General features: G+C 57.6%; 1 protein-coding gene across 5 annotated transcripts in view; it reads left to right on the forward strand.

The window, feature by feature from the left end:
* Positions 1 to 1807: 1807 nt before the first annotated feature.
* The window catches only part of ITGB4 (integrin subunit beta 4), a 30409-nt gene continuing 10798 nt past the window's right edge, over positions 1808 to 21418 (forward strand). For 2 of the 5 annotated variants that reach the window (XM_055318725.1, XM_055318730.1), the window contains exons 1-27: positions 1837 to 1918; positions 3051 to 3141; positions 5492 to 5580; positions 6988 to 7070; positions 7286 to 7387; positions 7542 to 7746; positions 8307 to 8403; positions 8586 to 8757; positions 9665 to 9928; positions 10338 to 10427; positions 10737 to 10859; positions 11246 to 11410; positions 11581 to 11657; positions 12250 to 12452; positions 14168 to 14271; positions 14392 to 14490; positions 14663 to 14792; positions 15415 to 15537; positions 15631 to 15737; positions 16615 to 16648; positions 16816 to 17007; positions 17307 to 17410; positions 17711 to 17769; positions 17900 to 17923; positions 18345 to 18493; positions 18588 to 18767; positions 19824 to 19972. In XM_055318725.1, coding sequence (XP_055174700.1) covers positions 5502 to 5580; positions 6988 to 7070; positions 7286 to 7387; positions 7542 to 7746; positions 8307 to 8403; positions 8586 to 8757; positions 9665 to 9928; positions 10338 to 10427; positions 10737 to 10859; positions 11246 to 11410; positions 11581 to 11657; positions 12250 to 12452; positions 14168 to 14271; positions 14392 to 14490; positions 14663 to 14792; positions 15415 to 15537; positions 15631 to 15737; positions 16615 to 16648; positions 16816 to 17007; positions 17307 to 17410; positions 17711 to 17769; positions 17900 to 17923; positions 18345 to 18493; positions 18588 to 18767; positions 19824 to 19972 — 3114 coding nt within the window. In that variant the 5' untranslated portion in view covers positions 1837 to 1918; positions 3051 to 3141; positions 5492 to 5501. Of the gene's footprint in view, positions 1919 to 3050; positions 3142 to 5491; positions 5581 to 6987; positions 7071 to 7285; positions 7388 to 7541; positions 7747 to 8306; positions 8404 to 8585; positions 8758 to 9664; positions 9929 to 10337; positions 10428 to 10736; positions 10860 to 11245; positions 11411 to 11580; positions 11658 to 12249; positions 12453 to 14167; positions 14272 to 14391; positions 14491 to 14662; positions 14793 to 15414; positions 15538 to 15630; positions 15738 to 16614; positions 16649 to 16815; positions 17008 to 17306; positions 17411 to 17710; positions 17770 to 17899; positions 17924 to 18344; positions 18494 to 18587; positions 18768 to 19823; positions 19973 to 21418 lie in introns of all 5 variants that reach the window. The other 3 variants (XM_055318707.1, XM_055318737.1, XM_055318716.1) reach the window with 3 other exon arrangements.

A 21418-nucleotide genomic window follows, 5' to 3' on the forward strand; every position in this document is an offset into this window, starting at 1 on the left:
ACTCCCCCACCCCCGGTGGAGTGGGGTGTCACCTACCCAAGCCCTCTAATGGATGGTGCTGGCAGGCTGCTCTCTGAGCTCCTATTTCCCAGAGTGGACTGAGCACCTACTGGAGTAGCCCAGGCCCTGGGTACTTGTGCTGGCCTGGCATGCCCAGACCTGAGTGCCTCAACCAAACTGGGGCTCCTGCCACAGTGCTTCCAAATCCAGGAGCCAGCCTCTCCAAGCACCTGGCCTGTGCAGAGCAAGGTGGCAAGGGTGACTGTGGCTCATACAGTTGCAGGGAGCATTCGTGTGTCCATGGCACTTCCATATCCAGTCCCACCTACTCCCGTGATCACTCTGAGAGCTGGCAGTGCAGCTGGCAGATGAGAGCGCTGACAGTTGGGAAGCTTTGTGTGGCAATCCCATTTGGTTTCAGCCACACTTTCATTGAGCATCCGCTATGTGCCAGGCACTGTGCTAGGTGCTGGAAATAAAAAGATGGGCTAGGGATCCCTGGGTGGCGCAGCGGTTTAGCGCCTGCCTTTGGCCCAGGGCACGATCCTGGAGACCCAGGATCGAATCCCACGTTGGGCTCCCGGTGCATGGAGCCTGCTTCTCCCTCTGCCTATGTCTCTCTCTCTCTCTCTCTCTCTCTCTCTCTCTCTCTCTCTCTCTCTGTGACTATCATAAATAAATAAAAATTAAAAAAAAAAGATGGGCTAGAGAGTGTCAGTCATCAGGCCTCTCACTGTCTGGTAGGGAAGAGAAGCCCCTAAATAGATCATTTCAAGCCAGTGCGGCAAATGACAAGAAAAAGCCATGCCCTGGGTTGGGGGGGGGGGCGGGGCAGGGGCTACCAGCTACAGGGACCCATAATGCAACTAAGGGTAGCGCAGGGAAGTCAAGGAGGCTCTCTGGGGCATGTGACATCAGCACAATGCCTTCAAGTACAGGAAGAATAAATCAGGCTGTTTGGGGGCAGACGGGAGGGAGGATAGAGACACCTGGAGCAGAGGTACCAGCCTCCAGCAAAAGCGTGGCGGCAGCTTGAAGCTGCATGGTTTGGGCAGGGCTACCCACGGGTGTCGTGTGGCCTCGTTGGCAGGTGGGAGCAGAGTAGACCAAGTCGAGGTCATGGAGCAACTTGAGAGGCTCCAGCTGGAACACGTGTGGCCCTTGAAAGATCTCAGGCAGGGGTCAGATGCGTGAACCGGCTTGTCAAGAACAACTATTAACAACGTGAGTGTCTGCGCGCTATCAGGTCGGTGCTGGCCCCTTGATGGGAATCACCTTGGAAGGAGGTTTAAGTACCTTGCCTGAGGACACTCGGCGCGGTCCCTACTGGGCTCTCCCGCCGGACACACACGTGGGGGCGGGGGTGCTGCGCGGCCCCAGCGGAGGGCAGATGGGGCCGGGGCATCCCTGGCCCGGTGCTCGCGCCCGCAGGGACGGAAGCCGCGCGCACGGTCGCCTGCCGTCGGGGCAGTGGCGCTGCTCACGGCGCAGCGTCGGGAGGTGGGCGGGCGGCGGCCGCGGCAGGGGGCTGGGAGGCCACCCCGGGCCGGGGCAGCCGGGCAGCCCGGAGGAGGGGGAGGCGCGGCGCCCGGGGCTGGACGGGGGGGGGGGTGGCTCCTCCCCCGCCCCCGCCGTCGTGGGTCGGGGCGCCGGGCCGGGCGCCGCGGGAGCCGCAGCCTTTTCCGGGGGGCGGGCCCGGCAGCGGCGGCGCCCGGGCTCCTGCCCCGACAGGTGCGCGCCGCGCGCAGGAATGCGACGGGCCTGACTCACCAGCGCCTCCTTCCCACCTGCGGCCCGCCCCATAAAGCGGTGCCCCCCCGCGGCCGCCGCCGCCCTCCGGACCGTCCCGGCTCGCCCGCGCCGCAGCGGGAGCAGCGGAGCGCAGCCCAGCGCGGGGAGGGCGCGAGGCCGCGCCGAGGTAGGTCGGCTCCGACCCGGGCGGGCGCCGGGGGCTGCGGCGCGGGGCGCGGGGCGGGCAGTCGGGGGTCGCCGGGCTGCACCCCGCCCGCGCCTCCCGCGCCCGGGACCGCCTGAGCTGGGCGTCCAGGCTGGGCCCCGGGGGGCGAGGAGGGCAAAGTGAGTGCCCACCCCAACTCCGGGGACCCTTGCGGGAGGGCCGGGTGGCTTTTGTTTGCTCAGCTCTTCCCTTTGTAAAGGCTGGCAGGCCTTGGCCCCATCCGCCCGGGGCAGATGCCGGGGCTGCCAGGGTGTGCCCGGGGGGTGGCTGGGGGCAGCCGGGCGGTGGAGCTGGAGAAGGCGCTTGGTCTTGAGACCTCGGGGCTGGAGGGCAGCAGGGAGAGACGCCTGAGGGTGGGGTGGGTGTGCGGGAGAGGTGGGCAGAGGCCAGGCAGAGGCCAGGCAGTGGCTGGCAGGCCTTCTGGGCTGGGCCCACTGGGGTTTGCAAAGAAGGTGAGGGGAGCGGCCACCCAGCCGCAAAGGCTCTCCGTGTTTGGCCGGGCCTGGCCTGCTGTGTGCAGTTCCATGGTCCATCTGGGGCCTGGGGAGTCCCTGATTCCCCTCTGGGCCAAGCACTTGCCTGCTGAGGTCTGGGGAGTCCCTGACTCTCCTCTTGTCCAAGTACATGCCTGCCCTCCTCCCAAAGTCATCTCAGGACACCTTTCCTCCAGGAAGCCCTCCTGACCTCAGTCAGCTGCCTCCGGGGCTAGGCCCACCGCTTCACCCTCCTCCAGTGCTTGGCCCCTTTCCCACTCAGTTCCTGGTGGCCCTCTGGCTGTGGTGCAGGGACCTCCGATGGCTTTGATGGCTTCGGAGAGCGGGGCTGGGCTCCTTCCCACCCTGCCATGACCTTGCCACACCCAGAGCCCGAGGATCTGACTGAACTAGAAGTGAAGGCTGAGAGTCTGTGTCCATCCTGGGGGCTGAGAGAAGAGACAGAGCTGAGGGACAGCGAGGAAGGGGTGCCTGTCTCCTTGGCCCCCATTTCCTTGGGTGATAGAACAGCCAAGGGGCCAGGGGATGGGAAGGCAGGAGGGGCGGGGGCTGTGGTGGCAGGTACAGGTGTGCTAAGCAGGGGTCCTGTGGGATGGCAGGAAGCGTGGCTGTGGTTCTGGAAGAGCTCCCGGGGTGGCCCGCGGAGTGCAAGTCCTGAGTACCTGGCCCAGCCTGCGGCCACAACTTCCGGTAAGCCCACAGTCCTAACTTTTCCGTGAAATCTCATTGTTTTTAATACTGACAGCTACTTTAAAAACTTTTAAAACACAAGTTGAGTCAAACCAGACACTCTTGAGTGCATAACCAGCCCCCTAACTGCCATCTTACGGCCTCTGAGGATAACATGGAGGTTAATGCCGGGGCGGGGGGGGGTCTGGATGGCCCTCATCTGGTTGGAGCTCCCCGACTGCTGGCTGTGGGATGAAGAAGTCCTGCAGCCTTGTGCCCCATCTGTGTCTCCTCATCTGGGAAGTGGGGGTAATGCAATCATCCCCCCCTGGATTCCCGGGCAAAGGAAATACCAATCACGTAGGTGAAGTGCTGGGCGCCTGCCTGCTGTGTGCCCAGCCCTGTGGGCTCAGGAGGGTGAGTAAGAGCCGGGTTCAGCCCTCCAGTGCCCGAACCTGGTGTGTTATGGTGCCCCCGGGAGGTCCAAGTTTGCAGCCTGTATTGTGTAGCATGTGGGTGTGGTGCCTACACCCCAAGGCTGCAGAAAAGTCATTTCCCCCAGAGACTCCTCCGCCTTGGCTGGCTCAGGGCTCCCTTACCTTAGGTCCCTCGGAGGTGACAGCTCCTCCCCAGCCTGTGGATATGTTGGGGCTGCTAGTGGCCTCCTGGGAGCCACATGCCTTAGGGGGAGGGAGGCTATGCCTTTCTGCCGCCTTCCACAGGCTTCCCTAAACCTAGAGGGAAGCTTAGTGGGAGGGCCTTAGGTCTGCACAGCCTGGGGCTGCTGCTGCCTCGCAGGCCAGGGACTGAGGAGCTGTCCCAGGACGAAGCCAGTGAGCATGCAGGGACTGGTCCTGGAGAAAGAAGCCAGGGCCCTTATGTCTGCCCTCAGCTCTGCAGGCCTGGTGTCTCTGCCAGTACCTTCTCTTCCCGAGGCAGCACGCCACCCCATCTTTTTTTTTTTTTTTTTTAAGATTTTTCATATATCTATTCTTAAGAGACACAGAGAGAGGCAGAGACATAGGCAGAGGGAGAAGCAGGCTCCCCACGGGGAGCCTGTTGCGGGACTGGATCCCAGGACCCCGGGACCACGACCCGAGCCAAAGGCAGATGCTCAACCACTGAGGGACCCAGGTGCCCTGGCCACATCTTTTTAAAAGGCTCTCAGTGTGGACTCCTGTGTGGCTCAGTGGTTGAGCAGCTGCCTTTGGCTCAGGGTGGGATCCCGGGTAGGGGGATTGAGCAGCCCCCCCTGCATTGGGCTCCCTGCAGGGGGCCTGCTTCTCCCTCTGCCTGTGTTTCTACCTCTCTCTCTCTCCGTGTCTCTCAGGAATAAATAAATAAAATCTTAAAAAAAAAAAAAGGCCTCAGGGATGCCAATGCCTGCCCTGAGGTCACCAGTGAGCTGAGATGGTGTAGTAGCAAGCCAGAGGCAGGCAGTCTTCCTGGGGAGGCTGACAGTGTGTGTGTGTGTGTGTGTGTGTGTGTGTGTGTGTGTGTGTGTGTGACAGAGACAGGGAGGCTTGTCATCTAGCTCCAGGCTAAATTCTTTTTTTTTTTTAATAATTTTTTTGTTTTATTTATTTATGATAGGCACACAGTGAGAGAGAGAGAGGCAGAGACACAGGCAGAGGGAGAAGCAGGCTCCATACACCGGGAGCCTGACATGGGATTCGATCCCGGGTCTCCAGGATTGCGCCCTGGGCCAAAGGCAGGCGCCAAACCGCTGCGCCACCCAGGGATCCCTCCAGGCTAAATTCTGAAAGGATGATCTGCTCAGGCACCCCAAAAACTCAATTCTGGTGCAGCCAGGGTAGGGGGCAGGGCAGGGGACCCCACCAGTGATGGGCTAGGCAGTCATTGCACAGCCTAGCTGAGTGCAGCCAGCTCCCCGCTCCCCTCTGCAGGCACCAGACCTTGGGAGGGCACCCCCTCCTCCTGGCCCCACTGCCTTCATCAAAAGAGCAAGACAGAGAGGGGCCAGGCCCTTGAGGGGTGGCCCCCTGTCAGGTGAGACCTGACCCAGGCCCACGCGGATCTGAAAGCAAAGGTGGAATAAGCCTTGCCCTGCCCTCAACGAGACCAACACAAGAGACCTGGCATTAGGACAAGCTCAGAGCCCGCAGTCCTCAGTGACCAGAGGGTGGGGCCTCCCTGGGGCAGGTGTAGGCCTTTGGGGCCAGTCACTCCAGGGATGGCAAAAGGAGTTGGGGGCCCTGGACCCTGCCACTTGAAGACTGGGTGGCCTTGGAAGGTCACTGAAGCTGTCTGAACCTCAGTTTCCACCCCTCTGTGGTGAGAATGCTGGAGCTCTGAACTGGCAGGCACCTGGGCTGTGGAACGTCTTATGTCGGTTATTGCTGTTATACAGGAGGAAGAGGATGGCAGGACCGAGTCCCCGCCCATGGACCTGGCTGCTGCTGGCAGTCCTGATGACTGTCAGCTTCCCCGGGGAAATGGGTAAGTCTGGCACCCCTCTACAGTGCCCTTCTGGGCAGGGGCACCCCTTTCAAGGCACTGCCCTCACACGGAGGCTTCCCATAGGGTGTCTCACCCCGACACTCATTTGGCCATTCAACAAACAGCCACGGCCCGCTTCGAGGGCTGGGGAGCAGTGAGCCTGAGCCTGTGGCCCAGAGCACCGAGGGAGGAAGACCTGCTCTAGAGGAGGGAAAAGCTGCCCACTCAGAGGACTGAGGCACTTGCAGGGTGGTTTTTTAATGGGAATTTGGAGGAATTCTTTTTTTTTTTTAAAGATTTTATTTATTTATTCATGAGAGACACAGAGAGAGAGAGAGAGGCAGGGAGCCCGATGCGGGGACTCGATCCAGGGTCTCCGGGATCATGCCCTGGGCCTAAGGCAGGCGCCAAACCACTGAGCCAGCCAGGCGTCACTGTCCTTTTGGAATTCTTTTTTTTCTTTTTTCTTTAAAGATTTTATTTAGGGCAGCCCCGGTGGCGCAGCGGTTTAGCGCTGCCTGCAGCCTAGGGCGTGATCCTGGTAGACCCTAGATCGAGTCCCACGTCGGGCTCCCTGCATGGAGCCTGCTTCTCCCTCTGCCTGTGTCTCTGCCTCTGTGTGTGTGTGTGTGTGTGTGTGTGTCTATGAATAAATAAATAAATTATCTAAAAATATTTAAAAAAATAAAATAAAGATTTTATTTAGGAATTTGGAGGAGAGACCGGTGACACATCCGTCACCTGCTCTGAGTGCCTGTAGTGCGGAGCCAGCTCCTACTGATGAAATTTTGCCTGTCAGAGAAGGCTGTGTTGATAGCCTGAATGAGACTGTGGAGGGAATATGGGCAATCCCGCGAGGCCCCAGCAGAGCCAGTGTTAAACACTGACAGTGCATCATCGCCCAGAGCCCAGGAGACACCCCCACCGCCGTGTGCACTGAGTGTACACAGTAGGTCCTCACTGTGACTTTAATTGAACAGAACCAAAGGGAATCCCAATAACCCCTAAGGAAACTCCAGCACTTTCCTTCATTCATTTACTAACAATTTGCTGTGTGCCGGCCTTGGGCTAGGTACCAGGAACCAGCATTAAACAAGACAGACATAGTTTCTTGTCCCCCGGAGGAGCAGGGAGGGACAGCCAGGGTGTCCCTACCCACGAATGAGCCAGTTCCTCTTTCTCAGCCCGCACCATCCTTCCCTCTGGACTTGAGTGGGGAGCTCAGGTGTGAGACCTGGCTCTCCCCCAGCTGGGCTCCCTGGGCAGACCACCCGCCCACTGGCCTCCACGCCCTCCTCTGTAAAGTGGGAGAGAACCCTCACTTCTCTCCAAGGAGGATGCATATGGGAAAGGGCTTGGTCACTGGTGAGGTTCATCTCAGTGGGTCTGCGCATCTCTGCCCTCCAGCGAACCGCTGCAAGAGGGCCCAGGTGAAGAGCTGCACGGAGTGCATCCGCGTGGACCGAGACTGCGCCTACTGTGTGGATGAGGTGAGCTGCTGTCGCCGGCCCTGGCCAGTTCCCCAAGCTGGGTGCTCCGCCCCGCTGTGCCCCACCCCGGGGCTCTGGACGAGTCCATGCTTGCCACACCCTCAGCCCAGCCTCAGACCAGGCGGGTGTGGAACAGGCAAGGGTCAGGATAGATCCAGGGCTGAGACAGCCAGGGGATGGGCACTGCCCCCCGTGACCCCATCTGTTTGGGCCAGATGTTCAAGGAGCGGCGCTGCAACACCCAGGAAGAGCTGCTGGCTGCGGGCTGCCGGTGGGAGAGCGTGGTGGTCATGAAGAGCAGCTTCACGATCACAGAGGTGCCCGGAGTGGGGGCCAAGGGAAGTGGGCCCACCCATACTCGAGGCTGGTTGTTTACAGGGGTCCGCTGTGCCCACTGGTCAGGCTGAGAGGCTCCCCCATCAGGTCCCTGGAGTGACCCTCCAGCCAGCTGTCCCCCTCCCCTGGACACAGGAGATCGAGATCAACAAGACCCTGCGGCGCAGCCAGGTGTCGCCCCAGGGGCTGCGGGCCCGGCTGCGGCCAGGCGAGGAGCAGCACTTTGAGCTGTTGGTGTTTGAGCCCAGGGAGAGCCCTATGGACCTGTACATCCTCATGGACTTCTCCAACTCCATGTCCGACGATCTGGACAACCTCAAGCAGATGGGGGAAAGGCTGGGTATGTCTGGGCCAGCGTAGAGGATGGTGAGGTAGGGAATGGAGAGGGTGGCCTCCCCTAGCCTGCTGGGCCCCTGCTCGGGAGGCCATGGCTCCAGATATCTGCACCCACGCCACAGGGAAGGATAGGACATCTGAGCCCCCCCAAGAACTCCTTCCCCATCCATTCTAAAGTGGGAATCCCGGCCAGATCCCAGTCACCCATCGCTCAGGACTTTAGAAAAGGCCCAGGCTGGGTGAGCAGCCAAGCCTTCTGGCCCTGACAAGGAGCACAGCCATGGCCATGAGGCTGAAGTTCTTCCCCGGCCCTGCAGCCCGCTGGTCCAGCCCCCGGGCTGCCCCCTCCGGCTTGCCCCATGCCTGACTCTGCCCCGCCCCGAGGCCTGTCCCCCCTCATCTGCACCCAGAGCAAGGGCCATCATGAGCATGAACCGATGTTCACACATGAGGGATTGACAGAAGCTTACCCTCCCTCCACCTTCCCAAGCCAGCCCCTGGCCCCTGTGCTGCTGTGGGGGCGTTGGGGCTCAGCTGCCCCCTCTTTTCCCTGTTGACACCCAGCCCAGGTCCTGAGCCAGCTCACCAACGACTACACCATTGGATTCGGCAAGTTTGTGGACAAAGTCAGCGTCCCTCAGACAGACATGAGGCCTGAGAAGTGAGTGATGTAGTGGGCAGGGGTCCCAGCCACGCCCAGCCACGAGACTTGCCTCCTCTTCACCAGGGGCACCCACAAGGGCTCTAGTGGCAACAGGCCCATGGGACACTTTCAGAGAGGGTGGACACAGAGGCCTGGGGTCCACTGCCCTGCTGACTCTGTCTCCCTCCTCCTCTGCCCAGGCTGAAGGAGCCCTGGCCCAACAGCGACCCCCCCTTCTCCTTCAAAAATGTTATCAGCCTGACGGAAAACTTGGAGGAGTTTCGGAATAAACTGCTGGGAGAGCGGATCTCAGGCAACCTGGACGCTCCCGAAGGAGGTTTTGATGCCATCCTGCAGGTGGCCGTGTGCACGGTGAGTGCCAGGGAGAGCCCTGCCCGCCTAGACCAGGGTTGTGCTTCTCTGCAAAGACATGAGCTGCCCGTTAACCTGCTCTGGTGCCAGGCCGTGACCCAAAGACTGGCTGGCGAAGCAGACATGAGTTCTGAGGTTCTGGAATCTTCTGTGCCCTGAAGCCAGCCTACCATCAATCTCTGTGCTAATGCCAGTCTTCCAGGAGACCCCCCAGTCTCCAGCTGCACTGGGCAGCTGAAGAGGACAGTTTTTATGTGCACAGCAATTTTTTCATTTTGAAAATAATATACCCGTCTTATAAACAATTTGGAAGACAAAGGACAGAAATTGCCTGTAATTTCAGCACAACCAGCCAGCCTACCACTTGACATCCCACCAGCATATTTTGTTCCCTGTTCCTTATTTTATATAGCTGCAATCAGTGTACTTATAATTCTGAAACTTGCTTTTTTCCCCCACGTGACAGTACCATGAGCATTTTCGCTTGTAATACATAGCTTTCCAAATCACCCCTCATATTTCCTAACTGCCACACACAGCTGTATCTATTTTAACCAGGCTTCTCATTTAATATTGCCTGTGTGCATTTTCCCACGCAGTTCAAATATTCCCACAGAGTGGTTTTGAAGCCTTGGGGGGACTAGTCAGGTGAAGCTGGCTCGGGTCTTGGGTGGTGACCACCGTGTGCAGACCCCGCCTGCATCCTGCCTGCATCCTCATCGCTGTGCCCAGAGCCGTGGCTCACGTGCTTTCACGAGCATCCTCCGTGATAGTGGCGTGCTGTGAATCCTGTGGCTTAGCGACCCCATGTTGGGGACCTGCTTTCTCAGTCATAGGCAACACTGCAATGCCTGTCCTCAGTAGGCAGGCTGCTCGAAGGGCCTCCTCCCCTCCTTGTCCTTCCCAGAGGGACATTGGCTGGCGCCCCGACAGCACCCACCTGCTGGTATTCTCCACCGAGTCAGCTTTCCACTATGAGGCCGATGGTGCCAATGTGCTGGCTGGCATCATGAGCCGCAATGACGAGGCATGCCACCTGGACACCTCGGGCACCTATACCCAGTACAAGACACAGGACTATCCATCAGTACCCACCCTGGTGCGCCTGCTTGGCAAACACAACATTATCCCCATCTTCGCCGTCACCAACTACTCCTACAGCTATTACGAGGTAGGGGGCTGAGGCCTCACTGGGCAAGGGGATGGGCATGGGATGGAAGTCCAGGAGGCTGGGCGTGGGATGGAAGTCCAGGGGGCTTCTCAGACACCCTCCCTCCCTCCCTCCCTCCCTCCCTCCCTCCCTCCCTCCCTCCCTGCCTTCCCATCCCCCCCTCTTCCTCTTTTCTTTCTCCAAACTTTTGGCTCCCTCAAGGGTGGACTCTGATGGGAAGGGGAGTTCATGTGCTCATCCCCCAACCCAACTCCCAACCAGGTAGGGGTGAGGAGGGCAGGCTCTAGAATACGCCAGGCCTTAGCTTCCCCATTAGCAAAGTGAGGAAAACCCCAAGCCATTGCCCAGATTCAGTGAAGTGGTGACAACTGTTGAAGGCTTAGCCCTGGGCTGGCACTCTCTCCTACAGAAGCTGCACACCTACTTCCCCGTCTCCTCGCTTGGGGTGCTGCAAGAGGACTCCTCCAACATTGTGGAGCTGCTGGAGGAAGCCATCAACGTGAGGGGCACCGTGGGCTCCAGTCTGAGCCCTACTGGGGCAGGGCTGGAGAGGGGCAAAGTGGGCAAAAGGTGTCCTAAGTAAAGGTTGAGAAACAGGCCAGGGCAGTGAGGAAGGGCCTCCGCTGTTCCCTCGGGACCCTGAGGCACCCGCCTTAGCCTGGCCGCAAGTTCCTACAGGCTCTGCCCCCCTGACCCTCCACTCTGCCTCAGTCCTCCATGCAAAGTGGGTAGAGCCCAGCCAGGCCAGGCCCTAGTGGGTGAGCCCTGGCTCCCCCACCCAGACCATCGATTGCTTGCCCTCCTTCAGCGCATTCGTTCTAACCTGGACATCCGGGCCCTGGAAAGTCCCCGAGGCCTGCGGACAGAGGTCACCTCCAGGATGTTCCAAAAGACAAATACCGGCTCCTTTCACATCCAGCGTGGGGAAGTGGTATGCCTCTGGGGGGCTTTGGGAAGGGGAGGATGGGGACAAGGCCCTGCAGGGGGACCTGTGTGAGCAGAGCTCAAGAGCGTGGCCTTTATGGGCTCCTGACTGACTCTTGATCTCAGGGTCGTGAGTTTGATACCCACGTTGGGCATAGATATTACTTAATTTAAAATAAAATTTTCAAGTAATAATAATAGAAAAGAGTGTGGCCTTCAAAGTCAGACAGGCCTGGGTTTGAAGCCCCCTGGGTGAGCCACTTGGATGACATTGGCACTTTCCTCAGCTTATCCTCGTCTGCAGAGTGGGGATAAATCAGCGCAGGGCTCAGAGAGATGCTCAGATGAGTGAAAGGGCCATAGATGCCCCTTGTCAATGTGGGGTCCTTGCAGGGCACATACCAGGTGCAGCTGAGGGCCTTGGAATTTGTGGATGGGACTCACGTGTGCCAGTTGGGAGAGGAGGACCAGAAGGGCAACATCCACCTGAAGCCCTCCTTCTCAGATGGCCTCAGGATGGATGTGGGCATCATCTGTGACGTGTGCCCCTGTGAGCTGGTACGATGCGGCCCCTCCGGGTGGGAGGGAAGGGCTGGCCAATTGCCATGGGGCCCTGAGGAATGAAGCAGAGCCTCAGTGGCTATATCTGCCTTGCGGGGTGCCTCAAGGGGCAGAGGCAGCAGAAGTGTCCAGTGGCCCTGTTACACCCCGCCGTGATCTCATTCCAGCAAAAAGAGGTGCTTTCAGCTCGCTGCAGCTACCACGGAGACTTCATGTGTGGACACTGTGTGTGCAATGAGGGCTGGTGAGTGTGCGGGAGCCCCGCTGGCTGCCAGGACACCCTGGCCACTGTAAGGCTCTGCTGTGGAACACACCATGTATGCCAGGCTGGGGACAGGACGGCAGGTCGTAGAAAGGCTCGGAGAGGGGCATGCCCAGTTGTTAGGTGGATCCAGTCCAAAGCACTTCGAAATACATAGAGGTAAAGAATATCTCTAGGGAAGGTGCAAGAATCAGGACAGTGGTGGCCAGCAGGATGTAGGGACTGGCTGTTGGGGGACAGACATGAGAGGGACACTTACTTTTCACTCCATCCATTTGTACCTTAGAATTCTGAACCATGCACACGTGTGACCTAGTCAGAAATGGGCTCATAAATAAGGGTCATGAGGGCTTTTAAAGCTTCAAGACACTGAACAAGTCCATGGTAACTTGAGGAAGGGACACTGGGAGGGTCTTGGGACTGACGTTTGAGTCTCATGTCAGGCGCTGCTGTCAGTATGCCTTGAACCCACTGAGGTGCTCTTAGGGCCTCAGCTTCCTCATCTGTAAAATGGGTTGATAAACACCCCAGCCTTCGTCTCAGGCTGTGGGGAAGTGACTGGCTCCTCCCTTAGGAGTGGCAAGACCTGCAGCTGCTCCACTGGCTCACTGAGTGACATAAAGCCCTGCCTGAGGGAGGGCGAAGACAAGCCGTGCTCTGGGCGTGGCGAGTGCCAATGCAGCCACTGTGTGTGCTATGGAGAAGGCCGCTATGAGGGTCCATTCTGCGAGTATGACAACTTCCAGTGTCCCCGTGCCTCAGGGGTCCTCTGTAATGGTGAGCTCAGCAGCCCTGGCAGCCAGGGGTGGTTCAGGACAGCAAGGGTGACCTGAGTACCCGGTCCCTGACCCACCCCAATGGCTCTTGCATCCTGACCCAGGTGGGAGGGCCAGGCCAGGAGTCAGAATCCCCAAGTTTGGACCTAACCCCCCTTGGGACTCCCCAAGTGCCTTCCCGCAAGTCCACTGCAACCTGGACCTCTCACCTCTACAAACTTGGTGCCCAAGGCCCCACCAGTGCGTTATTCTGCTCATGCCTCATGCCACTCCCCCTGGTGTCCTGTAGTCTGTGCCCACCCTCATCCCCACTCTCCCATCTCATTAGGATGGGTCCCATCCAGCTGAATCCTCAGTGGTTGGTGGTATATGTCATTACCGTCTTTCCTTTCTCGGAAGATAGCAAATTTGCAGTAAGCAGGGCCTGGCGTTACCTGTCCATCCTAGCCCCACAGGGCTTAATGCAGCATGGCCAGGGCTTCCAAGCAGGGCAGGGCTCCCAGATCCCACACAGGGGCCATAGGAAGGATTGACCTGTTGAATGGAGGAGAATGAACGAAAATCCAGTCATCAAATACTTATTAAGCCCCACCTATCTACTTGTCACTAGAGGTCAAGCCCTTGCTTTCCTCTCTTCTTGCTTTTGTCTGCCATTCCTTCTTGTCAGCTCTCCATCCCTAAGTGTGCTCAGAGAAATGAAAGGAGAACCCAGTACATCTGGAAGAAGAGAGACATTTGACACAGGCTGAGCTGTGAGACAGGAGGGGAGGTGGAGGCTGTTGGAGAAGGAGGCAGGACCAGAATGGGGGGGTTTGGGTTCTAGTCCAGGGTGGGTCTGGTTCTAGTCTAGTCCAAACTTCTTAAAGGGCCAGAAAGTATTTTTGGCTTTATGAGCCACATGGCCTCTGTCACAACTACTCAGCTCTGCCACTGTAGCAGAAAGTAGCTGTAGACAACACAGAAACAAGTGAATATGGCTGTATTCCAATTAAACTTTAGCAAAAATAGGTAGTGAGTTGGATTTGGCCTGTAGGGTGTCTAGTTAATCAACCCTTATTCTGTTCTAAGGATATTAGACTTCATGCTTTGGCAAATCATTGGAGGTTTTGATTTCACTTTTGAGCTATTGGTATGTTGACCTTGTATCCAGCCATTTTAGTAAAATCACTTATGAAATCTAGTAATTTACCTGCAGATTCTTTTTTTTTTTCCTGCAGATTCTTTTTGATATTTTGTGACATGTTCCTAATATTGTTTTTAAGATTTTATTTTTAAGTAATCTCTACTTAAAACGCCCTCTGTGGAGCTCGAACTTACAACCCTGAGATCAAGAATCACGTGCTCCACTGACTGAGTCAGCCAGGTGCCCCATGTTCCTAATATTTAAAATAATGGCAGTTTTATTTCTTACTTTCTGATATTTATTTTTTTTCTTTTTCTTACCTTATTACACTGGCCAGAATTCATTAGAGACACATGATTGGATTTGTGTTTTGGGATAATGACTCTGGCTGTAGAGTAGAAAGTAGAAGGGAGAATGGAATCAAAAAGATGGAGGGAAGGAGATTCCAAGAAACTGAGGAAGAGATGGATTTGCCCCTGGCTGGAGAAATCCTAGATCAAGCTCAGCAACCACAGGCCCTGCCTGGCAGATGGGGAGCCTGGACCACAGGAGTGAATGTGGCTCTCCTCTCCTATCCCTCCCCTTCTCTGCAGACCGGGGACGGTGTTCCATGGGCCAATGTGTGTGTGAGGCTGGCTGGACAGGCTTGAGCTGTGACTGTCCTCTCAGCAATGCCACCTGCATCGACAGCAGTGGGGTAGGCCTGGGCACAAGGAGGGCAGCGCAGGGCGGCAGAAGGGACCCTAGCCAGAACCACCCACCCTCTAGGGCAGGGATGGGGGTCCCGGCGCCTCACTGGTGTCCCCTCTTGCTCTAGGGCATCTGTAATGGGCGTGGCTACTGTGAGTGCGGCCGCTGTCACTGCAACCAGCACTCACTCTACACAGACACCACCTGTGAGATCAACTACTCAGCGGTGAGGCCAAGATCACTGGGGTATTGGCATGGGAACCCTGGACACAGGGCAGGGCAGACAGGAGGCGCTGAGCCTGGTGACATAGGAGCCGGCCAGGGGTGTGAGTGAGGTTAGGGGAGCAGGCCTGGCAGCCACCCAACACAGTCCCGGTCTCCCCTCATCCCCTACCCAGATCCGCCTGGGCCTCTGCGAGGACCTGCGCTCCTGTGTGCAGTGCCAAGCCTGGGGCACTGGTGAGAAGAAGGGCCGCACGTGCGAGGAGTGCAGCTTCAAGGTCAAGATGGTGGACGAGCTTAAGAAAGGTGTGATGCAGCGCTGAGGACCGGGTGCTAAGAACCTAGGCAAAGGGCATCCGATGGGTAGGGTGTGTCACTCCTCTGGGTGGGGCTGGAGAGCTGGGCGGAAGGCTCACAATCCACGCTGAGATCATGCAGGTGAGAGAGAGGGATTCCAGACTGGGGAGAGGTCACAGAATGCACATAGGGCACACCAACTGGGCATGGGCACGCGGGCTTGTCAGGACACACGGACCCCAGCAGGATGCACAGCTGAGTAGGGGCCAAAGAGTCTGGGGAGGGGGAACCTGGCCTGGGCAGGGAGCAGATAGCCGGGCAGGGATATGAACACAGTAGGGGCACATAGTCTGGCCATGGGGGCACACAGCCTCCTCTCCTGCAGGTCAGATCAGTGTTCTAGAAGCCAAGTTCCTGAGTGACATCCAGGATGGGGACGTGGGCATGGGGCACAGATTTGCAGCCTTTGATTGCTCCCAGGCAGGGACGGGGCAGTGCCCCTCCTCACCCTGGCCCTGTGCCAGGGGACTTGTGTTCTCCCCCAGGGAGATGTGCAATGGGCACAGTGGGCCCCAGAGTAGAGGATGCCTCCTGAGGCCTGGGGTACCCTGCTGACCATCTGTGGGTGCAGGAGAGGAGGTGTTGGAGCACTGCTCCTTCCGGGATGAGGAGGATGACTGCACATACAGCTACACCGTGGAGGGCGACGGCACCCCGGGGCCCAACAGCACTGTCCTGGTGCACAAGAAGAAAGGTGAGCCTGCAGACAGGGCCAGCGGGCGGTCCGGCAGGGCCCGGGGGGAATGGGCATTGTCTTCTTCCTTTCCTTCCTCCCCTTTGTCCCTAGAGTGCCCACCCAGGTCCTTCTGGTGGCTCATCCCTCTGCTCATCTTCCTCCTGCTGCTCCTGGCACTGCTGTTGCTGCTCTGCTGGAAGTACTGTGCCTGCTGCAAGGTGGGAGCTCCCTCCTCATCCCCTGCCAGGGTCCCCAGTTACCCCAGGGTCCCCATCCCTCACTAGGGACCACTACCCCCACCAGGTCCTCACCCTCCACCAGGGTCCCCAGTTACCCCAGGGTCTCCACCCCCCCTTCCCACCAAGGTCTCCATAGGTGGCAGAGGCCGGGTGAACCCACGTCTTCCGCCCAGCTCTAGTGCCCTTCCCACCCCAGCCCTCTGCTTCTGCCAACCATCAGTGGCCCGTACCTGAGACCACTTACCTCAGGTCAGGCACATGCAAAGAGCCATGGGAGCCAATAGGGAAGAAATGGCCTTGCGCCAGGAGCTGATAGTCTCCCTGGGGAGAAAAGATAAGAGGCAGGAAAGCACGGAGGGTGGCCTGGCACGGAATACTGAATGGTAGGAGCAGGGAAATACCGTGTAATAGCCCCATTATTATGGGATGTTAGTATGTGTCATAAAGAAAAAAAGACATCTATGATCAAATACATTTGAGGAAGAGACTTCTTCTCTGCGGGACTTCTCCGAGCCTTTGATCTAGTTGTACGCATAGTGAAACTCTAAGAGGGGCATGGGGAATGAATTCAGTGCTTCTCAAATGGGTTCGATCATAGATCCTTTACTTTACAGATCATCCGGCAGGACCAGGGTCCCACCAACTGGGAATCCTCTGGCCCCGTCACCCTCTGTCCTCACCCTAGGTGCTCCACACCTAGATCCCTTTGACTTCCTTGATGTCCCGGTGTCTAGGGAAGGCACTGGTGCCCCTCTGGACAATTGGCATGGAGAGGGGGTGACTGGAGGCGCTTACCTGCGCTCGGGCAACCTGCACTCCCAACCCTCATCCCCCCCTCCCCCACCTTGTCTTCTAGGCTTGCCTGGCACTTCTTCCTTGCTGCAACCGAGGTACTGGTCCAGCATCTGCAGGGGCGGCAAGGACTCTGGCCGCTCATTCTCCCAGATAGGGTGGAGGGGAAGTAGTGGCTGAACCACGAGGCTTGGACTCCCACCTTGAGGGGGTCTGGCCGGGAGGGTGTAAGGTGAGGCCCTATGCTGAGGACCCTGTCATGCAGGTCACATGGTGGGCTTCAAGGAGGACCACTACATGCTGCGGGAGAACCTGATGGCCTCCGACCACCTGGACACGCCCATGCTACGCAGCGGGAACCTCAAGGGACGTGACATGGTCAGATGGAAAATCACCAACAACGTGCAGCGGCCTGGCTTTGCCACCCACACCTCCAGCATCAACCCCACAGAGCTGGGTGAGGGCCGGAGTTTGGCACAGTGGCTCTTGGCAGTGCCCCTGGGGCCTGGGGCACATTCACCACTGTTCCAGGGTTCAGATCACAGCACTCCTGCTTTCTCTGGGTGTCGGATGCAGGCACAGGCTTGGCCACCTTCTACCATTCCTGATGGTGCTACAGGCCTCAGGGTTTCAGCCACCCAGCTCCATGCCCCCCAACCCCCTGCTGCCCCGCATCCTAGCACGGCTCCTGGAGGGGGCTCCCAGGGTGCCTGTTTGTACAGGGAGCTGATGACACCCATTCCTGCCTGTCCCTAGTGCCCTATGGGCTCTCCCTGCGCCTCGCCCGCCTATGCACCGAGAACCTGCTAAAGCCGGGCACGCGAGAATGTGACCAACTGCGCCAGGAGGTGGAGGAGAACGTAAGGGCCAAAGAAGCTGACCCTGGGGCAGCTGGCATCTCTGGGCCTGGGCGTGATCCCAGTAGAGGGAGAACAGGGGGAAAGCAGCCATAGAACCTGGATTTCTCCAAGTAGGAAAGAGGGGCTTCCTTGGATATGTGCCTGGCCTGGGGTCATCCTTGTGAATGTTTCCAGAAGGGGACAGGGCAATGTGCACGCCCATGTGCATGTCCCCAGCCAGCCATGTCCTCTGGGCCTGGATGCCTCTGGGTAGAGAGGCTTCCCCAGGGCGCCAGCCTCATGCCTTTCCTTGCCTGGCAGCTGAATGAGGTGTACAGACAGATCACAGACACACACAAGATCCAGCAGACCAAATTCCGGTGGGTGTTGGGTGCCCAGGGTTGGGGGGGGGAGCTGCCCATACTGCCAACTCTAGGGGTACCCCCCAAGCAGGGTGTGCCTCTACCTCTGACACTGTGTGGCTCACAGTCCCCTCTTTGTCCTCCGCAGGCAGCAGCCCAACTCTGGGAAAAAGTGAGTTGAAAGCACACGGGTGGGGCAGCCCCCAGTCAGGTATCTTACCCAAGATTACCAAGTTACTGAGAAATGGAGGCAGGATTTGGACTCAGGCTGTCTGACTCTAGCGCCCATGCCCTTAGCATCTTTTCTGTCCTGCATCTACTTCTGGGATCCCACCTGTAGGAGTGTGGCTGGGGCGGGGGGGGGGTGCTCTCGGGAGAGGCCCCATTTCATAGATGGGGACCCTGAGGCTCATGGTGAGGTGGTGGGGCCAGCATGGGCCCCCAGGACTGCCCCATTCTGAAGACCCTGTACCTTTTGCTGTGCGGCGTCTTGTCCCCTGATGGGGAGAGGACAGGCAGGGCTGGGGGTGGGCAAGGGCCAGCATAGTGGCCAGCCTGACACTTCCCACCTAACCCCCCCGGCCCCACCCCAGGCAGGACCACACCATTGTGGACACGGTGCTGACGGCGCCGCGCTCAGCCAAGCAGGCCCTGCTCAAGCTGACAGAGAAGCACGTGGAGCAGGGGGCTTTCCACGAGCTCAAGGTGGCCCCCGGCTACTACACCCTCACTGCAGACCAGGGTAGGTGGGCAGGGTCCCTGCACCGCTGCCTTGTGCCTCCCACCCCTGTGCGGCCCCCTGACCTGTCTGTGACTGCCCCCCGACACCCCCCCAGATGCCCGGGGCATGGTGGAGTTCCAGGAGGGCGTGGAGCTGGTAGACGTGCGGGTACCCCTCTTTATCCGGCCCGAAGATGACGATGAGAAGCAGCTGCTGGTGGAGGCCATCGACGTACCCATGGGCACGGCCACCCTCGGGCGCCGCTTAGTAAACATCACCATCATCAAGGAGCAAGGTGGGTCAGGGTGGGGGGAGCAGGGGGTGCAGACGGGGTGCTCTGGGAGCCCTTGTTCCTCCTGATATCGGAGTGGAGACGGGGCCTGGCTGTGTGGCCTAGGCAAGTCACTTAACCTCTGTGGTTTCTCCATCTGTAAAATGGGTGTCTGGCTCTTGAGAGGGGTACATGGCAGTGCATCGCTGCCTGGTCATGAGCACTCAGTGTGGGAGCTTCTGTTTTAATCCTCATAGGGGGCTGGGTCTTCCTGAGGTTGCCCTTGTTCCTCCCCTTGTTCTTCCCTCCCTCTCGGCCTTTGAACTTGTGAGGTTGGATGGGCCTCCACAGGATGCCGGGACATCAGAGCAGGGAGGGCAGTGGGAGCTCCTTTCACCCAAGCCTACCTGGAGGGGAAGCAAGGCGCTGCCCCACTGACACCCTCACTGCCTTCCCTCCTGCTCCTCGAGAACCCCAGGTTGTTGACAACCGTCCTTCCTACACCCAGAGCACCTGCTCTGGTCCCTGAGCCTCTTCCCCACCTGCTCTAGCACTGAGGACTTTGTCCTGCTCTGCCCCAGCCCTCAGTCTCGGGGCCTCGTGTCTGGCTGTGCCCTTGTGGGACCTCCTTCCTCTGCCCTGACACTTCCAGGATGTCACCTGGACATTGTTCCAGCCCCCTCAGTCTTTCCTGGGAGAATTTTCCTTTCCTTTCCTCTCCTCCCCCCAGAGAGCAGTGGGGTGAAGAAAGGACAAGTAGGGGATCCCTGGGTGGCTCAGTGGTTTGGCGCCTGCCTTTGGCTCAGGGTGTGATCCTGGAGTCCCGGATCGAGTCCTGCATCAGGCTCCCGGCATGGAGCCTGCTTCTCCCTCTGCCTGTGTCTCTGCCTCTCTCTCTCTCTCTCTCTCTCTCTCTCTCTCTCTCATAAATAAATAAATAAATCTTAAAAAAAAAAAAAGAAAGAAAAAAGAAAGGACAAGTAGAGTCCCAGAGTCTTGGCTGGGCTGGGCCAGAAGGATGGTGGCTGTTGAGAAGGGACCGAGGCCCGGATGCCCTGACTGGTGCCTTGGTCCTTGCAGCCAGCGGGATAGTGTCCTTCGAGAAGCCCGAGTTCTTGGTCAGCGGCGGGGAGCAAGTGGCCCGCATTCCTGTCGTCCGGCGCATCCTGGACAGTGGCAAGTCCCAGGTCTCCTACCGCACACAGGATAACACTGCACAGGGCAACCGGGTAAGGCTCTGCTGCAGGGTCAGAGGCATCTCCCAGGGGCCTGGTGACAGCAGGACATGCCAGTGGCCATGTCCAGTCCCTGGATGCTGGTGATGCCCCTGCCCAGCTTCCAAAGGACACATCTACCTGCTTCTGCTAGTGGTGCCCGAAGTGAGGCCCCATCGCTGCCAGGATCAAGGCCAGATCATTCGTGTCTCCCTTCCAATAGCCCAGTATCTATCAGGGCAGGAGTCCTGGGGCTTTGGACTTCTTCTTTTTTCTTTTTAAAATATTTTATTTATTTATTTGTTTATTTGTTTATGAGAGATAGAGCAGGGGATGAGCAGAGGGAGAGGGACAAGCAGATTCTGTTGAGCATGGAACCCGATGAGGGGCTGGATCCCAGGACCCTGAGATCATGACCTGAGCTGAAATCCAGAGTCAGATGCTTAACTTACTGAGCCATCCAGGCACCCCCTGGGGCTTTGGACAGACCCCTCAAGGACTGTCATGGTTTGTCTGGCAGGCCCTCCCAGGGCCAAGCTGCAGGAGCAGCCCTTGAAGGCAGGGAGTCCCGTGCACATGGGCCCCCATCCCTTCCATCACTGGGCCCCAGTCTTAGCGAAAAGCCAAATCCAGCTGTTGGATGTGCTTGACTTGGCTTTCAGGTTTGGTTGTTTTTCGGCATTTATTATCAACATTTACAAACTAAAAATATTCATATCAGCAATTCACTCAGAGTAATAGAATCTAGTCTCACTGGGCCCACAGGCCTGTTTGGCAAATGCAGGCGAGCCTGCGCTCAGTGGGCTCCCGCAGCCTGGCCACACTTCCTTTTATTGGAAGGAACAGTTCTCATTACTGCTTCAGTGCTCCCAATAAAAGTTCCAAAGATGAATTTGCAGGTCCATAAATTTCCCTAAATCCATATTAAAGAGAATCTCCATAAAAGATATTCTGGAATCTGGCAATCCTTCTGTGCTTTTATTTTTATTTTTTTATTTTTTGAGATTTTATTTATTTATTCATGAGAGACACACACAGAGAGAGAGAGGCAGAGACACAGGCAGAGGGAAAAGCAGGCTCCATGCAGGGAGCCCGATGTGGGACTCGATCCTGGGACTCCAGGATCACACCCCGGGCCAAAGGCAGGTGCTAAACTGCTGAGCCACCCAGGCATCCCCTTCTGTGCTTTTATAAAGATATTTTGGTATTCACATGTTTTTAAAAACATTATTTCTCAACTTTTTATTTTGAAAAACTTCAAACCTACAGAAAAATGAAAAGACTCATAACATTAGCACCCATTTACGCTTTTCATGGAGTCACCAGTTAATATTTATTTTCTCTCTCCTGTTCAGATACAGGAATAGATGCACGTACATAGATACAGATGTATGCGTGGTTGTATATCTCTTATCTGTAACTGTAGAGAGACAGGGAGAGAGTTGTGTTCCATTTCATTTT

The sequence above is a fragment of the Nyctereutes procyonoides genome, unplaced genomic scaffold (genome assembly GCF_905146905.1).
Source record: "Nyctereutes procyonoides isolate TBG_1078 unplaced genomic scaffold, NYPRO_anot_genome, whole genome shotgun sequence".
In the NCBI taxonomy this organism is placed as follows: domain Eukaryota; kingdom Metazoa; phylum Chordata; class Mammalia; order Carnivora; family Canidae; genus Nyctereutes; species Nyctereutes procyonoides.